General features: G+C 42.0%; 1 protein-coding gene across 1 annotated transcript in view; it reads right to left on the bottom strand.

Annotated features, from left to right (window-relative positions):
• DNAH12 (dynein axonemal heavy chain 12) overlaps positions 1-25,150 on the bottom strand; it is a 235,540-nt gene that overhangs the window by 127,868 nt on the left and 82,522 nt on the right. Inside the window, exons 23-31 of the mRNA XM_014577420.3 lie at positions 24,282-24,401; positions 21,689-21,845; positions 21,269-21,441; positions 19,981-20,133; positions 19,292-19,531; positions 17,940-18,185; positions 14,607-14,726; positions 5,273-5,382; positions 3,948-4,131 (exon numbers count right to left, since the gene is read on the bottom strand). Of these exons, the coding sequence (XP_014432906.2) occupies positions 3,948-4,131; positions 5,273-5,382; positions 14,607-14,726; positions 17,940-18,185; positions 19,292-19,531; positions 19,981-20,133; positions 21,269-21,441; positions 21,689-21,845; positions 24,282-24,401 (1,503 nt within the window). The remainder of the gene's footprint in view (positions 1-3,947; positions 4,132-5,272; positions 5,383-14,606; positions 14,727-17,939; positions 18,186-19,291; positions 19,532-19,980; positions 20,134-21,268; positions 21,442-21,688; positions 21,846-24,281; positions 24,402-25,150) is intronic.

Below are 25,150 nucleotides of genomic sequence, written 5' to 3'. Positions count from 1 at the left end.
AACCAAGCACAATTTAAAAGAACTTCAGCTGGTCATAAGGGACAGGTATAGGAAGAGCTTGGGCGTTTTGGATTGTGTCACTCCCAGGTGACAGATCCGTTGGGGCATCTCTCAGTCTTCCCTAGACTGCCCGCTGCGAAGGGATCCTGTATCTTAGCAGCTGAAATCTGAGATGTAATAAGCTCTTCCTATAAACTCGGGGCATCTTGGCTGCCCTCTGCGACGGGACCCCGGTCCTAGCAGTAAAGTCACGGATGTTAAACTCTTCTCAGGGCACCCGTCAGTCTCACCTAGACTGCCCACTGCGATGGGACCTTGTGTCTCACCAGTTGAAGACTCGGGTGTAACACACACATGCACTGCCCTGACCATCGGCTGACAAAAGGTAGGGGCCTAGGCAGAGACAGATGCATCTTGGAGGTGAATGCCTGGCTGCAAAGATGGTGTCGCCAGGAGAGCTTTGGCTTCCTCAACCATGGGATGCTATTCCAGGAAGGACTGCTAAGCAGCAATGGGGATCACCTTTCAAGAAAAGGGAAGACTGTATTTGGATGCAGACTGGCTAACCTAGTGAGGAGGGCTTTAAACTAGGCTCGATGGGGGCAGGTGACCAAAGCCCACAGGTAAGTGAAGAACATGGAGACCTAGGAGATGAGTTGGAAATGGGAGGGAGTGTGGGCTATAATAGCAGAGAAAAAGAAGGAACAAGGCAGAACTAGGAGGCAAGATAAAGTCAGCATCTTAGATGCAAGAAGTATGGGTAATAAGCAGGAAGAGCTCGAAGTGCTAATAAATAAACACAACTATGACATCATTGATATCACAGCAACTTGATGGGATAATACACATGATTGGAATATTAGTATAGAAGGGTACAGCTTACTCAGGAAGGATAAGTGGGGAAAAAAAGGGAGGAGGTGTTGCCTTATATATTAAAAATGTATACACTTGGACTGAGGTGGAGATGGATGTAGGAGACAGATGTGATGAGAGTCTCTGGGTTAAGCTAAAAGGGGTAAAAAACAAAGGTGATGTCATGCTAGGGGTCAACTACTATCCAGGTGGAGGAGGAAAATGAGGCTTTTTTTAAACAACTAACAAAATCATCCACAGCACAGGATTTGGTGGTGATGGGAGATTTCAACTATCCAGACATATGTTGGGAAACTAACACAGTGGGGCACAGACTATACAATAAGTTCTTGGACTGCATTGAAGACAACTTTTTATTTCAGTACGTTGAAAAAGCTACTGAGAGAAAGCTGTTCTAGATCTGATTTTAACAAATAGAGAGGAACTGGCTGAGAATTTGAAAGTGGAAGGCAGCTTGGGTGAAAGTGATCATGAAATCATAGAGTTCACGATTCTAAGGATGGTAGAAGGGAGAACAGCAAAACAGAGAATGGATTTCAGGAAGGCAGATTTTGGTAAGCTTAGAGAGCTGGTAGGTAAGGTCCCATGGGAAGCAAGACTAAGGGGGAAAAAACTGAAGCGAGCTGGCAGTTTTTCAAAGGGGCACTATTAAGGGCCCCAAAACAAGCTATTCCGTTGCATAGGAAAGATAGAAAGTATGCCAAAAGACCACTTTGGCTTAACCAAGAGATCTTGCATGATCTAAAAATTAAAAAGGAGTCATAAAAAGTGGAAACTAGGACAAATTACAAAGGATGCATTATAAGCAAACAATACAGGTGTGCAGGGGCAAGATTAGAAAGGCATAGGCACAAAATGAGCTCAAACTAGCTGCAGACATAAAGGGAAACAAGAAGACATTGTATAAATATATTAGAAGCAAGAGGAAGACCCAGGACAGGATAGGCCCACTGCTCAGTGAAGAGGGAGAAACAGTAACAGGAAACTTAGAAATGACAAAAGTGCTTAATGACTTGTCCTTCATGAATAATTGATTTGTGTATGGGTTTTTTAGAGTGTGGGAGGTATTCCATGAGCTCAGAATTTTGGAATAGTTATTCAAATCACATTTCACTAGCAATGCAGAATAGTTAGCAAATCTTAGCTATAGTGTAGCCGAAGAGTATACATTTCCTCCAAATAGGTCTAGGGATAGGATAGGATAAGATAAGATAGGTATGAGGGCAAGGGTGAAGGAGGTTTCATTGCCAGAACAGATGGAGTTGTGGACCGTCTTGTACAGGTACCTTAGTGCTCCCATGGCGACCAGCAGGGAGGGTAGTGGGGTGGAGGATATGGACATTCTGAGTATGGGTGTCGTGATCTGTCTCGATGGTAGTAGAGATGTAGTAGGGGAGGAGAGCTGTGATGAGAAAACACTCCTCTGGTTGTTGTCAGCAAAGGCACCATGCTCAGAAAGTACGGGAAGCCTCATATATCATAGGAAGGTGCATGGTGATTATGGCATCGGGGAAGCCTCCCTGAAGGAAGAAGGAGAAGTGTGCTGTCTGCTGCTTATCTCGGGTGCCAGTGAGATGTGATATGCCTGGCTCCCATTCTGGTGAACAGAATGTGTCGATGCTGGGATCCCTGTATGGGGCAGCATTGACTCAGGTGCTTATAAGCTGGGGTTCAGTATGTGCCCTCTTTGTGCGATCCATTTAGCTGGTGGTGCCACATCTTTAAATATCGCCGGCACCAGTGTGGGCGCTTGCCGATTAGAGCCCTCTGGTGCAGATGCTGATCTCCTCAGTTCCAAGGCTGTATGAGATGCTACAGTATAGGTGTCAGTCTGTGACCTAGGCTCCATGGTGTCCAGTGTGTCCCCTTTGCTCACCCTGGGAGACGGGGTGGGGGACAATGATCTTGTTGGGGAGAGTCTCTTTTTCGACCACTTATGAGGTAGCAGGGAGGCAGCCCTTTTCCTAGGAGCCTGTCCTGGTGGCAGAGAGGATTGAAAGTCCTCATTGGGCTGAATACCTTTCTCAAATAAGTTCATGTGGAGCTAGAGCTCCCTGTGTTTTCTAGCTCCGACAGTGAAGCTGCAGCAGTGATCACATTTTGGGGGTACATGAGCTCCCCCTAAGCAGCTGAATGTTTGTCTGAGAAAGGCATTGGCTCACGGCATGTCTCACATTTCTTAAAGCCTGGTGAGCCTGGCATTATGGAGTCTGTGCAAGGCTCAAGCATTGTTGAAATGCCAATTGCCAAGTTTGCCAGTTTACACTTCTTATCTTCTTTTGCCTCCCTCTTTGTCTTTTCAGGGTTTTTTTCTTTTTCTTTGTTTTTTTTAAACAAGGGGAGAGAGCGGAGGGTAAAAGTGCTATATGACTGTTTGAAGTATGCTGGCACTGCAGCAATCCTGTTAGGAGCCAACAAGAAATTTCTATTTTCCACGAATCAGGTAAGGATATCTAGACTATCTCCGTGAGGAGAATGAAAGGCTGAAGAGAACAAAGAGCTCCTTTCACAACCAAGAGGACCTGGGGGGGGGGGCGGTCAGGCAATGCACGCGGGGCACCAAAGCAGGAGTGGCGCGAGGTGTTCCCCATGCATGTGCGGCCCGCTGACAACTGCTCAAAAAAGCTCCAGTCTGTGGCTCTGGGACATCCCATCACCAATACTGGAGCACCCACAGGAACATCACCTGCAGAAGAACTTGTCTGTCCTTCTTGGCATACCATTGGAAATCATGGAAGAGTATGGGAAGCAATCAACACTTGATTTAGCGTGCATCCTCAGTGCAGAGTAGGCAGATTACCAATGTAAGTGACAGGTTCTAGTCTATACCCCAGTCAGGCCAGCTAGCCTAGGTTTACATCATCACCAAACTTAGTTGAGAGAAGTGTGTGTGTGTGGATACGAAGGAGTTAGAGATAACATCTGAATAAGAGCACCCTTCAGCAAAGATATATATATATATACAGCTATGCAAAGCAATCAATGCCAACAGGATTTTACAAACATAACCAAATGAAGGAAAATGACCAATTGCTATACAATATTTTTTTAAATAGACATATGAAACACAATACCTCATGGGATATCATATCAAATTGTCCAAAGAGTTGACCCATAGTAATGGATTTTGGATTTACAGTTCTAAAAATTACTTTTTCTTCTTCACCATATCCACGTTCATTCATAAGGGTTAGTGTATCTGCCAACACCTGCAGAACTTTTGTCTTCCCAGAAAAAGGTTCTCCAACAAGCATAAAGCTATAGATAAAAGAAAAATATTAAAAATCTCAGCACTCTCAAATATAGACTTTATGGTACTGATCCAGTTGATTGGCCTCAATATGGACTAGTCATGCTTAAAATTAAACACATACTTAAGCATTTTGCTATATCGGATTCCTTATGTAGCAAAAATTACAGTTAGAAATGTATTACATCACTCATTAGGAATTATGTTTTTAGAAGGTCGACACAAAAGTGTATGTGCATTTTGCATGTTTACAATGTTACTCACATAAATCAGGTATTTTATATATCCAAAATAACCATTTAAGGAGTATAAATGGTAATTTGTGTATGCAAATACTTGATTTGCTCATGAAACTGCATATATTTGATCACCCAACTGGACTCTATGCAGCAGCAGGGATTTGCACATTTATTTAGTACATTTACAGTACAGTGCAAAATTGGGCTTAAAACACTCTCTAGTTTTATTTCTTTTCTAGGGAAAGGTTATCATAAAATTCTAGAACACAAAGATAGATAAGGAATTTGCACTAAAACATAAATCAAGTTATTTTCAATCACAATTCAAAACAAATTTGTTTATTTCATACCATTTTGGGGTATTTTAAAGGATTCGCTAGTTAATGTTTTTGCAGAGCGTTTTGGATATGCAAAGCCATACTTCAGCACTGAGTACTGTATATGTTTCTTGTGAGGTAGTACACACGTATTACCACCACATGTTTGCTGATCAAGAAAAAGGCAGGCACTAAAATGGCAGAGAACTGGTTGGCTAATATTTTAATACAGACAAGCTTTTACAGTTACAGCTCCTCTCCACAACTTGTGTCCAATCTGAAATGATTAAACAAGCAAAGCCTGCTATCAAATTCAAAGGGGAGCATTGGGACTGCAGAATCAAATACACCTGGCTTCAGAGATACCACTTTCTTGGGCAATAAATCTGCAATAAAAATTAAGATATCCCAAGGTACCAATATAAACATTCTGCAGTATGTAGTTACTGTTGCGTTTTCTATATTTGATTCAAATAATCATTGTTTGTCTTTCTTTAAAGTGGAAATAATTTCTTAGTCTATTTCCATAAACATTCTTTATTGCCTACTACACAAAACATAACTACTTGTGAAACAGGTTCTGGCAATCTTACCCATGTCTAACAATCATCATTTCATATGTCTGTATCATTTTCTCAATAAAAACTTTAACAGGCTGGACATTATTTATAACACAGCATTCATTGGCACATTCCAGAAAATCCTAAAAGGAAAACAAAATACATTTTTTGCATATGATAGCACTCTTTAAGAAAGAATATTGTCACGGTTACATATTAACATAGTAAATTTACAACCATTCTTAATAAAGCCATATAATTTTCTTCATGAACGATATGAACATGTATCTTTCCTCATTCTATATTCACATTATTGTCGAGAACAACTTCTACCACAGCATGTTTTAATACATTTGTGGATACCAATTCAGTTTAATTAATTACTAAATTCTCTTGGATAAAGCTAAAGAAAGACGAAGTTACTCACCTTAGTGCAGTAACAATGTTTCTTCGAGATGTGTGTCCCTGTGGGTGCTCCACTGTAGGTATCGGGCTCATCCCAGCACCACAGGTTGGCGATTTTCAATAGCCTTAGTCAGCCGGACTGCACATGTGCGGTCAGCATCTCGCGCTGCTCGTGCCCTTTGATCGTTGCGCGCGGTCTAGCTCCAGCCAGTTCCTCTCACCACTCGGTTAATTGCAATGAAAAAAAAGAGACAAAGCTCCAGAGCGGAGAGGAGGGCGGGACATGGAGCACTCACAGGGACACACATCTCAAAGAAATATCATTACTGGACCAAGGTGAGTAACTTCGCCTCCTTTTTCTTCGATTGCTGTCCCCGTGGGTGCTCCACTGTAGGTGACCACACAGTAGTATTCAGGATGTGCTCTGGAGTTAAGGTTTGTCCGTAATCAACAGTACTGCTGAAGCGACAGTGGAATCAGTGGCCAAGTGTTGTACGATCGCATAATGGTTCATGAATGTAGCATTAGATGACCAGGTAGCCATTCGACAGATGTCACTCAATGGGACTCCTCTCATGAAGGTTGTAGATGTAGCTACTGCTCTCATAGAGTGGGCTGTTGGTTGGGATTGGAGAGATTTATTATGACTAGCATAGCAGGTGGTGATGCATGTTACTATACGACTTGCAATAAGTCGGGTGGATAAAACATTGCCTTTGGATTGTTCTGCAATTGACACTATCAGCTGATCCATTTTGCACTACTCTCGGGTTCTGTCAATATAAAAAGCAAGGGTTTGACACATGTCGAGTGTATGGAGAAGAGCTTCTCACGAAGAAGAATGAGGTTTTGGATAAAATGATGACAATACGATAGGTTCATTGATATGAAACTTGGAACAAACTTTGGGAATAAAGGCAGGATGTAGACATAATATCACCGAGTCTTTGGTGAATGATGTAAATGGTGGTGTTGCCATCAAAGTGGCCAGTTCACTGACTGTATGTGCAGAAATAATTGCAAAGAGAAAAACCAATTTCACTGTGAGCATTCAAAGAGATGTTGTGGCCAACGGCTCAGACAGGGGATACGTTAGAGTATCTAACACTAAATCCAGGTTCCAGGAGGGTGGTGGTGGTCTACGTGGGGGATTAAGATTTGTCAAACCTTTTATGAATCTTCTAGTGATTGGGTTAGCAAAAATTGACATCCCCTCAATGGAACGATGGAAAGCATTGACTGCTGCTAAATGTACTTTCAACGAGGAAATAGAAAGGCCCGTTCGTTCCAGGTGAAGGACGTAATCGACGATTTGATAGAGGAGTGAGGCATATAGGTCAATCTGATTATCGCAACATCCGAGCACAAATCTTCACCATTTTGCAAGGTAAGTTGTTCATGTAGACTTCCTTTTGCTATGCGTTAAGACAGTTTTCACTAGCTCCGAGCAGAGATGCTCAGATGCCTTGAATCAGTCAGGAGCCAAGCCGTTAAAAGTACAGTCTCCAACCTGGGATGGAGGAGGGAGCTGCAATTCTGAGAGAGAAGGTCTGGCAGGGGAGGAAGAGGGTAAGGTGGTTGCAAGGACATTAGGTGCAGGAACAGATACCGCGGTTGTCTCATGCTGGAGCTATGAGAATTACCCATGCAGAGTCTGTGTTGATTTTCTCTAGTACCCTGGGTATGAGCATGGTCAGGGAAAATGCGTAAAGTAGAAACATCTCCCAGCTGATCAGGAATGCATCTCCCAGCATTCCCTTTCCAATGCCTGCCCTGGAACAATAGTGGCAGCACTTCGTGTTGTCGACAGTGGCGAACAGATCTATTTGAGGAGATCCCCAGAGATAGAAGATGCGTTGAAAGGTGTCCGCACGTATTTCCCACTCATGATCATGAGGGAAATGTCTACTCAGAGAGTCTGCTATAGCATTGCTGGTGTCAGGTACGTAAGATGCTATTAAGGTGATGTCATTTTCAATGCACCAATTCCACAATCGGACTGCTTCTGCACAAAGCAATTCACATAATACATCATTGTGATGTTGTCGGTCAATATTCGGGTGGTTGTTCCAGATGTGTGGGAGAGGAAATGTCTGCATGCACAAAGACTGCTCTGAGCTCTAGAAGATTTGTGTGAAGAGCTGCTTCTGATGCGGACCACCTGCCCTGGACCATCATGCCGTTCATATGCGCTTCCCAGCTGGTCAGGGAGGCATATGTGGTTAGCTGATTCATAGGCTGCAGACAATGGATCGGGACCCCTGCCATGAGATTGTGTGGCTTGGTCCACTATGACAGTGATCTGTCAATGTAGGCCAGAGGAGCTATTGACTTCTGAATACTGTGTTTTGTCAGGATGTACACGGATGCCAGCCAATGCTGAAGGCAGTGGAAGTGCAGTCATGCATGGCGGACCACGAATGTGGTAGCAGCCATATGTCCCATCAGTTGCAGACAAATGAGTACCGATACCGTAGGGGTGTGTACCAGGATGATTACCAGATCTTGTATTGCTTGGAATCATTCCACTGGTGAGTATGCCTGTGTCGAAATAAAGTTGAGCCGGGCTCCTATGAAGTTTATAGTCTGTGTCGGCTCCACAGTGGACTGCTGCTCATTGATTATGAGGCTGAGGGAGTTGAAGGTCTGTCTGGCCAATGTGATCATGTGGGATGTCTCTTTCCATGATTGACCTTTTATGAGGCAGTCGTCTAGGTACGGAAATATGATGACGTCTCTGTGACACAAATGTGCTGCCACTACCAAAAGAAAATCCTGGGAGCAGACTCAAAGCCAAATGGTAGCATCGATATTGAAAATTATCATTGCCGACAACAAAATGAAGGAATTGTCGGTGCGCCAGGTGGATGGCAATGTGGAAATAGGCGTCTTGCAGGTCGAGGGCTGCAAACCAGTCTTCATTGTCTAGTGATGGTATTATGGCAGTAAGGGTCACCATTCTGAAGCATTGTTTTTGGAGGTGGCAATTTAACTTCTGCAGATCAAGAATAGGTCTCGTTCCTCCCATTTTCTTCTGAGTTAGGAAATAACAAGAGTAGAAGCCTCTTTCTCTGAACTGATTTGGAACCCTCTCTACAGCTCCTATAGACAGGAAGCGATAGACTTTTAGTCTTAAGAGATCCTCGTGAGATGGGTCCCTGAGATGGGTGGTGGGAGGAATGAAGGTAAACGGGATTGTGAATCCATATTCCATGACTTCCAAGACCCATCAGTCTGATGTTATGCTGGCCCAATGACGATAACATGGCTGTAGGCAGTGGTGGAACAGAAGAGGGATCTGATGTTGTATCCTGACAACGTGAACTGTGTTAGCACCCTCGACTGAGGAGTCAAATCTGCTGCTTTGTGACAGACTGATTGGTCGCAGAGAGTGGTTGCGCGCGTCTGCACTGTAGACATTGCTGTGGGCGAGACTGATCATAGGGGCGGTGCTGCTGCCTTTGATATTGGTAATCATATCTCCTCTGATATGAGTAGTATCCCTTGCATCTATAAGGGGGAGTATACATCCCTAAAGTACGCAAGATCATAGACGAAATCCTCCACTGAAGGAGAACTCGCATGTCTTTTCTGCAAAAAGCCTTGGTTTTTTGAACAGGAGGTCTTCTACTTTACTCTGTAGCTCTTTGGGGACTCTATCTGTGGCTAGCCAGGACGATCTCCTCATAGCGATCGCTGTAGCTGTAGACCGTGCAGCTCTTATCCGCTACATCTAGGGCGTTCTATAGCCCTGCCATGGCCGATGTGAAACCCTCCTGTACGATAGATTTCAGGAGTGGTCTCTTCGACTCGGGGAGATGTTGGAGAAGTTCCGTCAATTGTGAGTAATTATTGAAATTATGCTTGGAGAGCAGGGTGGTATAGTTCGCTATGAGAAGGAGCAAAGTGGCTGATGAATAGACTTTCCTACCAAAGAGGTCTAATTTTTTACTGCCCTTCTCTGCCACAGTGTTTCTGTATTGTGGTGTCTTCGCCCTGTGCTGAGCTGCATCAACCACTAGAGAATTCGGCTGTGGGTGATGGAATAAAAATTCGAGGCCTTTGGAGGGAACAAAATACTTTTTGTTGGCTCGCTTGCTTGTTGGTGCTGCAGAGGCTGGGGTCTGCCAAATTTCTTCCACAGCCTCCGTAATTGCTTCATCAATAGGAAGCAGGATTTTTTTACCGTTGCTGAAGGTGCAGGTTTTTCAGCAGACCGTATTGCTTGCTCTGCACCTTCCCTAGCTGTACCTCTTGAGATTCCACAACCTGCATGAAGAGTTCCTGAAATTGTTTCAGGTCATCCGAAGGAGACATTTCACCTGGAAAAACAGCTTCATCAAGGGAGAATGAGGATGGTCTCTCGGCGATGTATCGAGTTGTTGATCCTCTCCCTCAGATAGCTGGCCCTCCTCTAGATCGGACTGCTGGGGTTGCACAGCACGACTCTGTGCTGACAGAGCTGGCAGGTGCTCCTGCTGTTGTAACTGTGACTCAACCACAACATGCTGATAGACAGGCGAGTGGCAGCAACATGGAGACCACTATAGGAATGTGATCTGTAATAACAGCGAGAGGAATAATGTGGTCTGTGGTAATGCTCATAATAATGCTTAGAGTGAGTAGGTGATGAACGTCTGGATGATATAATGCTGCCATGCAGCCTGTAATATACTGTGTGAGGAGACAGTACTGGTGAATGAGGCAAGTGCCAAGAAAACCTCGAGGATGGTGAAAACGAGTTGTGCCTATCATACTGTCTCGGATGTTCCCGTGGCAGTTTGTGGTACAGGGATCTAAAACTGTGTCGAGGGGAATGAGAGACGTCTCTAGTCCGGTATCGAGGATTACTCCAGATGGGAGAGGGATGCGTCAGAGGCGAGGGAGACGATGCCTGAGAGAAAGTTGGACATTGGGAAATAGGACTCCAATGACTGTTCGACTTTTCAGCGGCTTTCTTTGGTGACAATGCGGTGTCACTCCTTGAAATCAGCCCTGCCTCCGCATTGTCTGGCACCTTCAGTGCAGATGTCTGTGGCTGCACTGTCACCGGTTCCGACGTGTGCAGCACCGCTATTGGTGCTGACCGCTCTGGTGCCGACAGTGCAGAGGGCAAGGGCACCGCCGATGGTCGTGTAGTCACCGGTACCATGAGACTCTCAGGTTGGGCTCCCAGTGCCACTGTCGATCTTGGTGCCAACAGTTTTCTCGGTGCCAGGTTTATCAGCTTTTTAGATTTGGCACTCACAGAGGTTTTTGAGGACACGGGGACAGTGCTGGATGTACCCAGTTTATCCCCTCTGATGACCGGTTCAGCGGGTGAAGAGCACGTGGGGGGTGCCCTCAACTTCTGCACTGCAGTCACCCCTGGAGAAAAAGCTCTACGCTTCTGCGTCACACCCGCCTCTGAACTCGACGGTGGAGCAGGGTCCAAAGGCTGTAAGGCTTTGTCAAACAAAATCATTTTGAGGCGCATTTCTCTGTCCCTACGCGCTCTGGCAGTCAATTTAGAGCAATGCGTGCACTTTTGTGGGACATGTGCCTCACCGAGGCAACAAATGCAGGCCAAGTGGCCGTCGGACGCCAGCATGGCCTCACGGCAAAGGGAGCACTTTTTAAAACCTGGTGAACCAGGCATTATCAGGTCCGACTAGGATATTACTTTAGGACCTAGAACTAAATGACTAAACTTTTTTTTTTTTTTAAAGGTAAAAACCACTAACAGTTAAATGAAGATTTTTTTTTAAGACTAACTAGAAAGAACCGTAGAACACACTATTAAACTAACACTAACTATTTTGGTAACTAACTATTCACAGGAAACTGACCAGAAGAGGAGACGAACGGAGCTCTGCCTGCGACTGAGGACAGTTGAAAGGAACTGGTGGGAGCCAGACCACGTGCAACGATCACAGGGCACGAATGGCGCGAGATGCTGACCGTGTATTTGCAGTCCAGCTGACTATGATATTGAAAATCTCTGAACTGCAGCGCCAGGACAAGCCCGACACCTACAGTGGAGCACCCACGGAGACACCACTCAAAGAAGAACCTAAGATTACTTATTTTTTAATGAGAGTGTTGTCATAGGGATTAAACTAACATGCAGTATCTTCACATTTTAAAACTCATTTTAACTTTCCTGAGTGTTCCCAGGTAGACATTCCCTGACTAGAGCACTATTTGCTGACGTTCAGAATTTAAGATGCTGTGACTTAAACAAAAGTTACTTTAGTTAAATATATAAATTCTCTATTGGAATATTGATGGCCTTCAGTGATGTTAATATTTCTTGTGTTCTATATACAGGGCAGGCTTTAGCAAGCGCAGGGCCCGATTCCGGGGGCGGGGCTGCACATGCGCCGTGTGCCTGGGATGGCATACCTGGAATGGCACTGAACATGCGTCGCACACCCGAGAGCAGAGCCCCCTTAGGCGCGGGGCCCCATTCCGGGGAATCAGCCAAATCAGCCTAAAGCTGGCCCTGTCTACATATAACAGAGGTTGCGACTGCTCTGGAGGATAGAGTCATAATTCAAAATGATCTGGACAAACTGGAAAAATGGTCTGAGGTAAACAGGATGAAGTTTAATAAAGACAAATGTAAAGCGCTCCACTTAGGAAGGAACAATCATATAGAATGGGAAGCGACCGTCTAGGAAGGAGTATGGCAGAAAGGGATCTAGGGGTTATACTGGACCACAAGCTGAATGAGTCAGCATTGTGATGCTATTGCCAAAAAAGCAAACATGATTCAGGGATGCATTAACAGGTGTGTTGTGAGCAAGACATGAGAAGTCATTCTTCCGTTCTACTCTGCGCTGATTAGGCCTCAGTTGGAGTATTGTGTCCAATTTTGGACACCGCATTTCAAGAAAGATGCAGAGAAATTGGAGAGAGTCCAGAGAAGAGCAACAAGAATGATTAAAGGTCTAGAGAACATGACCTATGAAGGAAGGTAGAAAGAATTGGGTTTGTTTAGTTTAGAAAAGAGAAGACTGAGGTGGGACATGATAGCCGTTTTCAGGTATCTAAAAGGGTGTCATAAGGAGGAGGGAGAAAACTTGTTCATCTTGGCTTCTAAGGACAGAACAAGAAGCAATGGGCTTAAACTGCAGCAAGGGAGGTTTAGGTTGGACATTAGGAAAAAGTTGCTAACTGTCAGGGTAGTTAAACACTGGAATAAATTGCCCAGGGGGTTGTGGAATCCCCATCTCTGGAGATATTTAAGAATAGGTTAGATAAATGTCTATCAGGGAGGGTCTAGACAGTATTTGGTCCTGCCATGGGGGCAGGGGACTGGACTCGATGACCTCTCGAGGTCCCTTCCAGTCCTAGTATTCTATGACTCTATAACAGTGATTTGGCTTATCCTGTACATAAAAATCCTTTCTATCTCAGAACCTAATATGGAGGGCTGCTCTACACTAGAAAATTAGATTGACCTATCAACATTGTTAAGGAATGCAAAATACACACACACACACACACACACACCCTGGGCTACACAGTTAAGATGAACTAAATTGCCATGTAGACAGCTCTTGGTTGATGAAAGAATTTTCTGTTGACACAGCTACTATCTCTTGAGGAGGTGGATTTTAAAAAGCAATGACAGAATCTTTTCCATCGCTGCAGTAAACGTCTACGCTGAAGTGCTGCAACTGTGCTGTGGTAGTATTTAAAGTGTAGATATAGCCTGAGCAAGGAACTAAAACCATCAGCTTCTTTACTGAACATCTGCCTCTCCTTGCACCCCACCCACTCCAATTACTGTATTTTGGAAGATAGCAGAAAACAAGTATTTCCTCTTTCCTGTGTTTGTGCTGGAGCAGTAAAAACATCCCACATGGTTTACATTTTCATAGCAGGATTGTGTGCATTTCATGACCCACAGTAAGTTGGATTTGCAGCAGGACAACCTTGCAGGTTCACTTGAATCTTCAAGTTTCCACAAAATTTAGAACTTCAAAGTGAACCTGTGTGATGTCTTGTAAGAACAGACGCTGACTTCCAATTTTTTTCCATTGGTGGGAGTGAAAGGGATTGGGAGATCAGCTACCTCTCTCAGTCCCTGAAAGGGGAAGAAGGCAGCCTTGCTATTTCTATCTCCAACACTGTTCCCCCCCATACATCCCACTGCAGAATGATAGAAAGAGTTAATTAATACTCACATGCTTCACCATGTCTAATAACTAGGAAAACTGCCAAGGCTAGGAATGAGACCAGCAAGTCATTCATAAGAGACATTAAAATCCAGGCAATGTGGGTTGGGTTTCAGACCACTGGTATACATTAGGGCTGTCAAGTGATTAAAAAATTTAATCGTAATTAATCACGCGATTAATCGCGTGCACCTCCCCTTTAAAATGCTGTGGTGGCGTTTCAACGGGGCAGTGCTGCGTGGAGCCCAGGATCACTGGAGTCCCCAGATGACCCCGTGCTCCATGCAGCGCTGTCCCTTGGAAGTGCCGAGGTGCGTTAGGAGCCTGGGATCAGCTGGCTCCATGTTGCAAAGCCCCTTAGAAGTCCCCAGCTGATCCCCAGCTCCGCTTGCACTGCCCCTTTGAAGCGCTGGAGCGGCACTTCCAAGGGGCAGCGCAGCATTAATGCCTGCGATTAACATGTTAATCCTGGACTGCGTTAATCGCAGGCGTTAACGCAGGTCAGTTGACATCCCTAGTATACATCCGAAAAGGCTGTTTAAAGTAAGAGGAGTTCAGGGATTTGTTAGGGGCTGAGGTATAAATGGGCCAAAACTACAAAAACAGAACCAGATCTGCAAATGATGAGAGATATAAGGCTAGTTTGGGGGTTCAAAAGAAAAACAAGTCAATTTTGCTTAGTGCAAATTCCATCTGACATGGCCTCATTTTGCAACTAGAAACAGTATACTTTATTAATTACAACTGATGCAATGTCATGAATATTAGTGAAAAAATTACCTTACAAATGTACTTACATTGTAGTCTGCTTCAGGAAGCTTAATACCAGGAAATAAGTCGCTAGTTATACCATTGAACAGAGGTATATCATGAGACAAAAATTTAGGCTCATTCACATCCTTAATAGATCTAAGAAGCTAAAGAAAACAAACACATAACTTTACAAAAAATGTATATTCTGATTTACATGTTGACTACAGAATAATTATTTTACAATTACCCTTGGCAAGTAGATTTTAGTCCGGCGCAGCCGCGCAGCGCGCTCTGCGAATTTGCAACGTGGTTTGCACATGCACAGCGTGCGGTTCTGCGCAGCTGGTGAGTGGGGCTCGCCGCCACTTGGCAAACCCTGAACATGCGAATGGCCATACTGGGTCAGACCAAAGGTCCATCTAGCCCAGTATCTTGTCTGTCGACAGTGGCCAGTGCCAGGTGCCCCAGATGTGGTGGACCGAAGACAATGATCAAGCTATTTGTCTCCTGCCCTCCTTCTCCAGCCTTTGACAAACAGAGGCTAGGGACATCTTTACCCCCTGGTTAATAGCCTTTAATGGACCTAACCTCCAAGAATTTATCTAGCTCTTTTTTAAACTCTGTTAGTCCTAGCCTTCACAGCCTCCTCTGGCAAGGAGTTCCACAGGTTAACTGTGCGCTGTGTGAAGAACTTTCTTTTATTAGTTTTAAACCTGCTACCCATTAATTTCATGTAGTGCCCTCTAATTCTTATATTATGGGAACAAGTAAATAACTTTTCTTTATTCACCTGCACCACACTACTCATGATTTTATATACCTCTATCATATCCCCCCCCCCCCCAGTCTCCTCTTTTCCAAACTGAAAAGTCCCAATCTCTTTAGCCTCTCCTCATATGGGACCTGTTCCAAACCCCTAATCGTTTTAGTTGCTCTTTTCTGAACCTTTTCTAATGTCAAAATACCTTTTTTTGAGGGGAGGAGACCACATCTGTACGCAATATTCAAGATGTGGGCGTACTATAGTTTTATATAGGGGCAGTAAGATATTCTTCGTCTTATTTTCTATCCCTTTTTTAATAATTCTTAGTATCCTATTTGCTTTTTTGACTGTCACTGCACACTGCGTGGATGTTTTCAGAGAATTATCCACAATAACTCCAAGATCTCTTTCCTGATTTGTAGCTAAATTAGCCCCCATCATATTGTATGAATAATTGGGGTTATTTTTTCCAATGTGCATTACTTTACACTTACCCACATTAAATTTAATTTGCCATTTTTATGCCTAATCACTCAGTTTGTTGAGATCTTTTTGAAGTTCTTCACAGTCTGCTTTGGTTTTAGCTATCAAAAACATATTTTTGAGGCAGTCAGTTTCATCATCCTGCTGTTCTTGCACTTAGGAAGTTTCCCCTGAGATTTAATCTAAATCTGAACTAAGATTTTATCACAGGGGAAGTGACCCAGGGAACTGGAGGCAATAGAGGGGAATACAGGAGGGCAGGACAACGCTGCTGCCAAAGGGTCCCTGGGTCAGGACCCAGAATAGTGTGTGGGCCTGGGTCCCCCCCACTTTCCTCTTGCACTGTGTCTAGCCTCCATTGTGTGTAGCCTGGAAGAACTGTGGCTTGCCCCTGAAGTGAGAAGGCTGCAGTTGGTCACAATGGCAGGCGCTAGCTATAGGTGAGAGGATTATTCTGGGAGGGGTGGGTGAGATTCTGTGGCCTGCACTGTGCAGGGGGTCAGACTAGATGATCATAATGGTCCCTTCTGACCTTAAAGTCTATGAGTCTGATGATAACCCCAGGAAGGGGGTAAAAGACACTAAAATGGGTACTGCCATACTGTGCTCCAGGAGGGACGCAGGTCCACAGCTAGAGTGTGGAGCATGGACAACAACATGCAACAGATGCCCTGTTGATAAAGGACTAATTCCTTTGAGCAACCAGCAGGAGGTGCTGTAGTTGTGACCCCGCCAAGTGACAACCCCCCCCCCCCCACTGCCTACAGTGACTCAGTGCTCTGTAGCCCCGACTACCTGCAGCAACTGACCAGTCCTGGCCCTGCCATCCTGGGGCTGAAGCAGAAAATGTCACAGAGGTCTCTAAAATCCACAGAATGAGTGATCTCCATGACAAAATCTTATCTTTAGTGATGTGGTATCTTAAGCAATTAAAGAAGTAATATAAGCTATATTGCACTCAGTGCTAGGCTATATTAAAAGGCAGAAATCCCTGTAATGGGTGAAGATACATGAAGCAAGACATTTCCTGACATTGTGTTGGGGATCTGATGGAGCATCCAAATGTTCCCCACTGTCTCTCCTAACAATTATAGTATTGCCATCACTCAAAAATTCCTTCCCTAGCTTTAGCACCTCTGAAGACCCCCTACCTCTCCTTCATTCATTAATGTAGCAATGACGAGGAAGCAGAGCAGGCTGTATCTCCCTTTGCATAGTTTCCTCTATTCTTGGCTTCCATGCACTCTACACATGACATATTCATACAGAATAGAAAAGCCAGAAAAAAATTAGAATAAGAGAGAGACAGCCCCCCTGCACCTTGCAGGAGGCATAAGGGATATGTTGAAAAAGGCTTTCTTTTCTAGACTGCCGCTTTTTGCCAACAAAGTGCTGTGTCGGCAAAATGCAGCTGCCATTTTTATGCTTTTAGGCACGGGATATTTAAATCTCTGCCTCATTTGCAATGTCGACCTGCCTAATCTGCATCTCTCTGCTGACAGAGGGATACAGTCTAGACATACCCTAGATCTGCTATGAAAAAATTGATTTTTTGTTTGTTTGTTTATATCACTTTTCACAATGGACTTATTAGCTAACAATAAATACATTACAATCATTTGGATGTCTATGTATTTGTTTTTTTCCTAAAGCTAATTAAGTATTTTAGGAAAAAGCATGAAAGCAGCCAACAGTAAGAGTTGATGGCCACATTCTGAGGTCACCAAAAAAAATTGTCCTGAGAACCTCTGATCAAGTCAGACCTCATGCACATCACAGGTCATCAAAATTCAACCAAATATACCTGGATCTTTTGCATGTTTTCTCCTTATCGTGAATTTAAATTAATCCTTTCAGTTAAAACTCAATTTTGAAACTAGTTTTTATTTACATCTTAGATAATAAATAATATTTAGCACATAATGGTTTACATTTACAAAGTGCTATAACATATTAACTAGTTTATTTTTCATAATATTTTTGTGAAGTAGATAAGCATTCTTAACCCCAATTTACAGATAGAGAAACTGAGACAGAGTGGTTCAGTAACTTCACTAGACAATACAGTGAGGTAATTCAAAATTCTTAAGAATTTTAATTAGCGAAATCCATTGTTACCTCAGGAACTTACCAATATATCTTCATTCTCCTGCGGGAATTTCAGTTTTAGGTTGCCAGCAGCCACTAATACAGCTTTAACTGCACGCATACCATAGTCATAATGGAACTGAGAGGAAAGTTGCTCTGAACAAAGTCTATAGGTCATTACTATCTTCACTGACAATGGCTTGGCATTAAGAAATCCGTAGGAGTAGAGAGAGATTTCTGCTATCAGAGCATAGTTAGGAACCATCATGGCTACAGTTCGGAAAAGAACCTGAAATGCATATCACAGGAAATATGTCTGAAACATTTAGAAGAATAAAAGAATTATTGTATATCTGATTTGCACTCAATATCTAGAGATACCGTGTTGCAAAAGTTCCTGTGGTTACAGTATTATCAATCTTTGAAGACAAGATCCATGACTCATTAAGAGCCAAATATAAGAAAGTTGCATATATGGCCCTCGACACAAAGAACATTAATTATCAGACTGACCCAAAGTTCCTCCTCTTTCACACCCATCTTTTCCCTAAACAGAGACTATTCATTATGTGTCATGTATGGGTTAAACACACCTGATGGGGAGGAAGATATGAGATGGAACACATGATACATGAGAGAGTATACTGCACCCTGTGAAGGGGTGTAACACTGAGCATGCTCAGTGCTGATTACAGCATTCCTGGATGAATTCTGCCTGTCTGAGGTAGAATTCCTCTTTGAACTCCTTTTAAAGCAAGAGGGCTCTGGCCCATCTCAGTTCAGTGCTGTGACTTACAGGGAAAATAGAACCATAATGCTGCCATCAAGATATCTCTATTTCACTTGCTGAAGCAATGTCTCACCACTGTAACAGGAATACTGGCATAAACAAACATCATAGTAAATCTTTGCAACTGGTAATCTGAATAGATTCATCATCACTTGAGCTAGTCAAATTGTTCTACCTCTGCTTCTGAATAAAATAACATTCAAAGTTATTTTAAACACATTTTCTTAATATATTCTATATAAATTAATTTAAAAGCATACAGGACAAAATCCTTCAATCACTACTCAATTCCTGCTCCTTACCCCAGCTAAACAGCCCTCAATGAAGTGTTGGCTCATCACACATAAGAGCAAAAGTAATAATTAATTAATGTAATTTCAGTGTATAACAAGAAAAACTGATTAAAAACCTTAACAGAGAATAAACTGGTTTGAATAAAAGAAAAAAATGAAACCTGCCAGATATGTTGCATAAGAAATGCAAAATTTAAAAATATAAATTGCTTATATTGTGGATTCCACATTCTAGTGTAACACCAGTAGTGAATTTGGTCCTAGGTTTCTTAAATGCATTATTAAGCGAACATGCTCATTTTATTATCTTACCTTGAGGTTGTCTGGCAGCTCAGACCGTCCTGCATAACCTGGATTCATGGTAATAGCTACAAAACAGTTGGGATTGAGCTTCAGTTCAGTCCCTTCAAAAAGAAATGTTTCCATCTTCAACTGTATGGCTCGCTGAATGCAAAGGATCTGCTGGGCCACCACGGACAGTACTTCTAGCTCAATACGATTAAATTCATCAAAACAGGCCCAAGCACCGGAAGAAGCCAAACCCTTAAAAAACTGTAAAACAAGAAAAAAAGATAGTAACTGTAACTCTCCATAGCATCAGGAGATTTAAGAGCACCAATCAATAGTATGATGGCTTGAAATTCAATGTTGTGCCATGTACTTATTTGCATAGTTGGAATAATATTTAAGTTTATTTAGAGGAAAGGTCAGCAGGTACATTAGGAAATTAAGTAAATGGAAATCTTTCCTTGGTTTTAACAGAAGCTGAGTAAGGATCACAGGCTCTGGTCCTGCAAACTCCTGGACATATACATAATCTAATACATGGAAAATGATCCTACTGAAGTCAATAGACCTTAAATTATAAACTATTAAGGACGGGGATCATGAGTGGGATTTTCAGAAGTGCCTACATGAAATGGGCACTTAACTCCCATTGAAAGTCAACACCTTTCCTCCTGAAAAAACACACAATGATCTTAAAAAGTAATTCAAATTACCTTTCCCATTGCTAGGTAATCAAGCCCATCGGAACAGTTGAAGACAACACACTGTACAGCAAGAGCTTTAGCCAAGTCTTTAGTAGTCTCTGTTTTACCTGTCCCTGCTGGGCCCTCTGGAGCACCACCAAGGTTTAAATAAAAGGCTCCAATCTAAAGAATGGAAATAGTTTACGAAAAGTAATAATTTAATCAAATATTTGTTCATAGTACAAAATAATTTTATAATGGAAAATAATTTTAAATTCAAATGTGGATTGAAAACACTAGATAGCTAAAAACAAATTATTGCATACAACAAGTATTTATCAGATTTTTACTAAATGAAAAAGGCAATGCAAAAAAATTACTTATGTCTTCAAAATACATGAAACTCAAAGTTTGATTCAGAGTTATCTTTATTGCAGATTCCTCAGAAGAGGGCACAATCTTATTTGTTCCTGAGAAGCCCATGTAGACATTTACATTGAACCTGATTGTGCTGCTCACACACAGGAAAAGTCCATTTTTAAAGTCAATATGCCTGATCTTACTTGTTTTTGTTTCCTATCTCGCTCTTTTTCCTTTTCTAAGCAGCAGCATCTCTTTTCCACTCATGCTTTGTGGTCTTTATTATATCATCTCCCTTTGCTCTGCCCATGTTCCATTGTCCATCATATCCAGCTTTCCTCCATATTCTGTTCTCTTACACACCATTTTTCCTGTCCCATCCTTCCCATCAATCGCGCCCTCCAAATCTTCTTTCTTCCCCCCCCCCCCTTTAGATTCCCCATTATCTTTACTCCTCCCATTAGGTAACCAGGACTTTTGATGTGCTGCATACCAACTGGAAATGGGAAGTAAAAAGTGACCAACTTCTGTCCTAGCTTCAGAGGCAAAATCATAGACATATCAATACCAATATAAACTGCCAGTTACACAATGTCACATAAGTGGCTTGGCTATCTCATTATCCAAGCTAGGATCAAGCTGCCAAGAGGTTCATTTTTGCCAGATCTATAAACCCAGCCCACTTGATGAAGTTGGTAAGCATTTTTCAGTTCAGCACAAAACATGAAAAATGTTGCAGAGCTACTATAGCCATTCAGGTTCATCTTTAAAATTTAGACAAGAAGTAAAATCCCTGAAACTGGAGGTTTTAACAGAAATGTCAAGAGTCTTACAACTACTGCAGTGCTCCCAAGTACCATTGTAGTAAGTATAAATTGTTGGAAATGACATTTTATAGATATGAGTGAATAAAATGAATTATTTAAGCAGGTTAATTACGTTTTACGTAAAAGCATACCAAGGTGCGGTAACATCTATCCGTAAGTGGAGTAATGACAAGTCGAGGTGAGTTGCCAAGGTACTCATAGGCATATTTTACATTGCAATTAATTATGCGGACACGAGCATTTTCATATTCCCAATAATATCGCAGTTGAGCAAGCCACTGAAAGTCTGACTCATTTTTTACACCTGGTAAGAAAGTGAAGAAGAAAATAAGAAAAAAATTCTAGAAAATTGAATTTGTTAGGTATAAAATAAATAATTTGTCAATATGAAATAGTACTGAAATTATGAATACTTTCAAATATAAAATACTTTCGAAATTCTCATAGTTCTTTAGGCCCGCAAGGAAAAATAATGCAAGTCTATTTCTCTTGGTTCTGAAAAACTCCATGTTAGAAACACATGAAGAACAAAATTTTAAAAAGCTATGTACCACTTTCAATCATCTCCATGACGACATCTCTAGCATGGACATCAATAGTAACCAAAGCACCCAATGTGGTTCGTGTCTGCTTAGATAATTTTCCTCTTACCAACTCTACAATATCATTAAGCTGAAGCTGAAGAGCCATATAATAATCCTCTAAGCCCTGCAAGGAAAAAAAATGTCAAAATTGATTGAACATTCTTTGAACTTTAGTTTGCAATTAATTAGGGTTCTGAAAATTCTTCATAGTGTGCATAGACATTTAATAGAGATTGCTTAATGGACCATCACCCTTCTCAGTCATTTCTCTCTCATTTCCAATTATTTACTTCCCCACTAAAAGTACTTTTTTTTTTTTTTTTTTTTTTTTTTACATATTTTAAATCTCAGGCCCACTTAAGTCAATGGGAGTACTGACTTCAATGGGCTTTGGGTCCTTACTGCATTTCAGCAGCTGCAAACAAACAGGAGGAGCCAGTGTATGACCAGCCTACTCCCTGTGAGCCAGAACCAGTTTATAAATCTTAAGAAATTATGTTATGTTCTTATTATTATTGGAAGTGCAGTCTGAAACCACATTCAAGTTGCTTACATATGGAACCCCCTAGAAAAAGAAATGAATGTCTTTACTGTTATTTTTATCTACTTGAATTCCTGGGAACTAGTAGAGTAAAATTTGTTTAATTATTTTATTTAAAATGGGCTCTTAAACTATAGTAATAAACATGTTTCCATAAATAATGGTTCTCTATGCATATATGCAAATGTACTGTACATGCCCACAAACTGAAAAGCACCATTGTTTCATGTATCCTTACCTACTTTCTTAACCCTCCATATTGGATAGTGCCACTAAAAACTTTAGAATGAGGACTGCACCAATATACTGACTTTTCTAACAGAAAACTCTAAGAAGCAGGAGGATACATATCAACCTATGTTTTCCAAAGCCCAATCCTGGATTCCTCAATCACAGAACTTCCACCAATGTCAATGGAACTTTTGAACGCAAAAAAGTGGGATTTGGTACTTAAGCAGAGCTCTCTGTAAATCAGTTACCTGAGTACACAATGGGCAAGTAAAAAGTTGGGTACTCTACACTGTCCATACAAGCTAAAAAGACAGACAGCAGGACATGGATATGGATTAATTAGGCTGCAATTTAATCCATTTATAACATCTGGAAGAACCTTGCAAATTGTGCAGTGCAGGAAGGAGGGTGTTAGCTCTCCACTGATCCAGACATAAGAGTCCCAACCCCTTCCTTGGCTCCCTGTGGGGACCAGAAAAAGGAAAGGATCAGCTCTCCACTGAAGAAATGCAGCAGTCCAAAGCCCTCTGAATCAGCTCCCATAAGGAATTCTTTCCTTCAAATCTATTTCTAATCTGATCTGATAACTATAACCTCTGCATGCTGAGTACCCGCACTGGCATTCCCTACGGCTGTGTCTACACTGCACCCCTTTTCTGGAAAAGGGATGCAGATGAGACAAGTCAGAATTGCAAATGAAGCAGGGGATTTAAATATCCCCCGCTTCATTTGTATAAACATGGCTGCCGCTTTTTTCCGGCTCGGGGTTTTGCCGGAGAAAAGCGCCAGTCTAGACGGGATCTTTCGGAAAATAAAGCCTTTTCTGAAAGGTCCCTTATTCCTCTTAAGATCAGGAATAAGAGACCTTTCAGAAAAGGCTTTATTTTCCGAAAGATCCCGTCTAGACTGGCGCTTTTCTCTGGCAAAGCCCCTAGCTGGAAAAAAGCGGCAGCCATGTTTATATAAATGAAGCGGCGGATATTTAAATCCCCTGCTTCATTTGCAATTCCGACTTGTCTCATCTGCATCCCTTTTCCGGAAAAGGGGTGCAGTGTAGACACAGCCTACTAGTATTACATGTAAGTGCAACATTATAAACTAATCCACCTACTCCATTCCATCAGGTACCCAGCCCAGCTGTAGAAAAGGTTAAAAAAATTGCCTTACCTTGGCCAATCTGTTAGTGAGGAGAAAATTCCATCCCAGCCCCACAAGGAAAATGGTCAATTAGCACAATGCCCACAATGGGTAAAAAGGAATAGGACCAGTTTCCCAAACAGATGGGTGGGAGAGTGGTGGTTTCCAGCCTGTTTCTGGTGTATAAATACCCCTTTCATTCTTCCAGTCAGCAGGAAGGGCAATGCAATGGCCTGGAGCTCTTCCCAGCTGCATCCTGCCCTTGTTCTTCCCTGCTGCATCCTGCCCTTGTTCTTCCCTGTAACCTTTCCCCCTTCTCTGTGCTGTTGCATGGGATCCCTTAACAGGGTAGTGTTCTTTTCCTTCCAGATAGCCAGACAAACACCCAGTTGCAAAAGGAATGTGGTGGACACGTTCTTCAGAATTTCACCATTACTTAGTATTCAAAACTGGGTGTTTTGAATACCCAAAGGCTGTTCAAAAAAATCTGTGTTTTAAGACTGGTTAGAGACAAATGTTAGAGACACGTTAAGACTGGTATTAATTATTTTATCCTACTTTATAGGGATAGGGGGAATGAATGATTTAGTTGATCAAAGTACAATAGCTGAAATAATCAACGTAAACTAAAAATATTATGCTTCTTAGTACCTCTGGGCCATTGCAAATGGCTTCATGTACCTCACTCGTCCAGAACATCTGAGATACACACAGCACTACCTGTCCAGGCCACTCTAGAACCCACTGTTTTCTTTCAGTCTCAGGATATGCCTAAAGAGTTAAATACATCATATAACGATGTTAGTGTAAATAACTGAATATGTACCACCGAGAATGCTTTTGTATTATATGACTCAATGTGATGCTTTTAATAATACTCTTTTGAATACTGGCAATGCTATATTTGTATTTTTGAAATCAAATACAAAATATTTCTTTCAAATATTTCAAATGGCCTTTTTCCTTAATTTTCTTCCTTTTTTATTGCTAAGTCATCAGATTTTAAAAGTCTCCCTATTATTCCCTAGAATCAGCATTCTAAATTGACAAACAGAATAATTTTTTGGTTTGTGGTCTTCTTTTTAAGTAAGAGCAAATCTCTGACAAGTATTTTGCTTACTTCTAATTTTTAATTAAGTAAAACAATAAAACAAACTCTATAAAATAGGGTATCTTAGAAGTTTAATAATGTTGTCAAATTTCTTTTATACATTCCAGTGAGTATGCAGGACAAATCTCAGTCCTGATTAAGGCAAAACTCCCATTGGCCAAACTGGTTTATAATGATAAGTCTCACACTAAAAACTTAGGCCTTATTTTGTAGCTTTCATATGGTTAAATTATACCCAAGGCAAGTTTCAGAGGGGTAGCTGTTGTTCAGGAAAAAACAATAAGGAACCCTGTAGCACCCTAACGACTAATACATTTGTTAGTCTAAATACATTTATTAGTCTTTAAGGTGTTTAAGGTCCTTGCTTTTACTAAGGCAAGAAGAGTTTTAGTATGCATTAGGCATTTAG

Source organism: Pelodiscus sinensis, chromosome 11, assembly GCF_049634645.1.
Source record: "Pelodiscus sinensis isolate JC-2024 chromosome 11, ASM4963464v1, whole genome shotgun sequence".
Lineage (NCBI taxonomy): Eukaryota > Metazoa > Chordata > Testudines > Trionychidae > Pelodiscus > Pelodiscus sinensis.
Note: the sequence above shows the minus strand (reverse complement) of the source record. Positions and strands in the feature narration are given on the sequence as shown.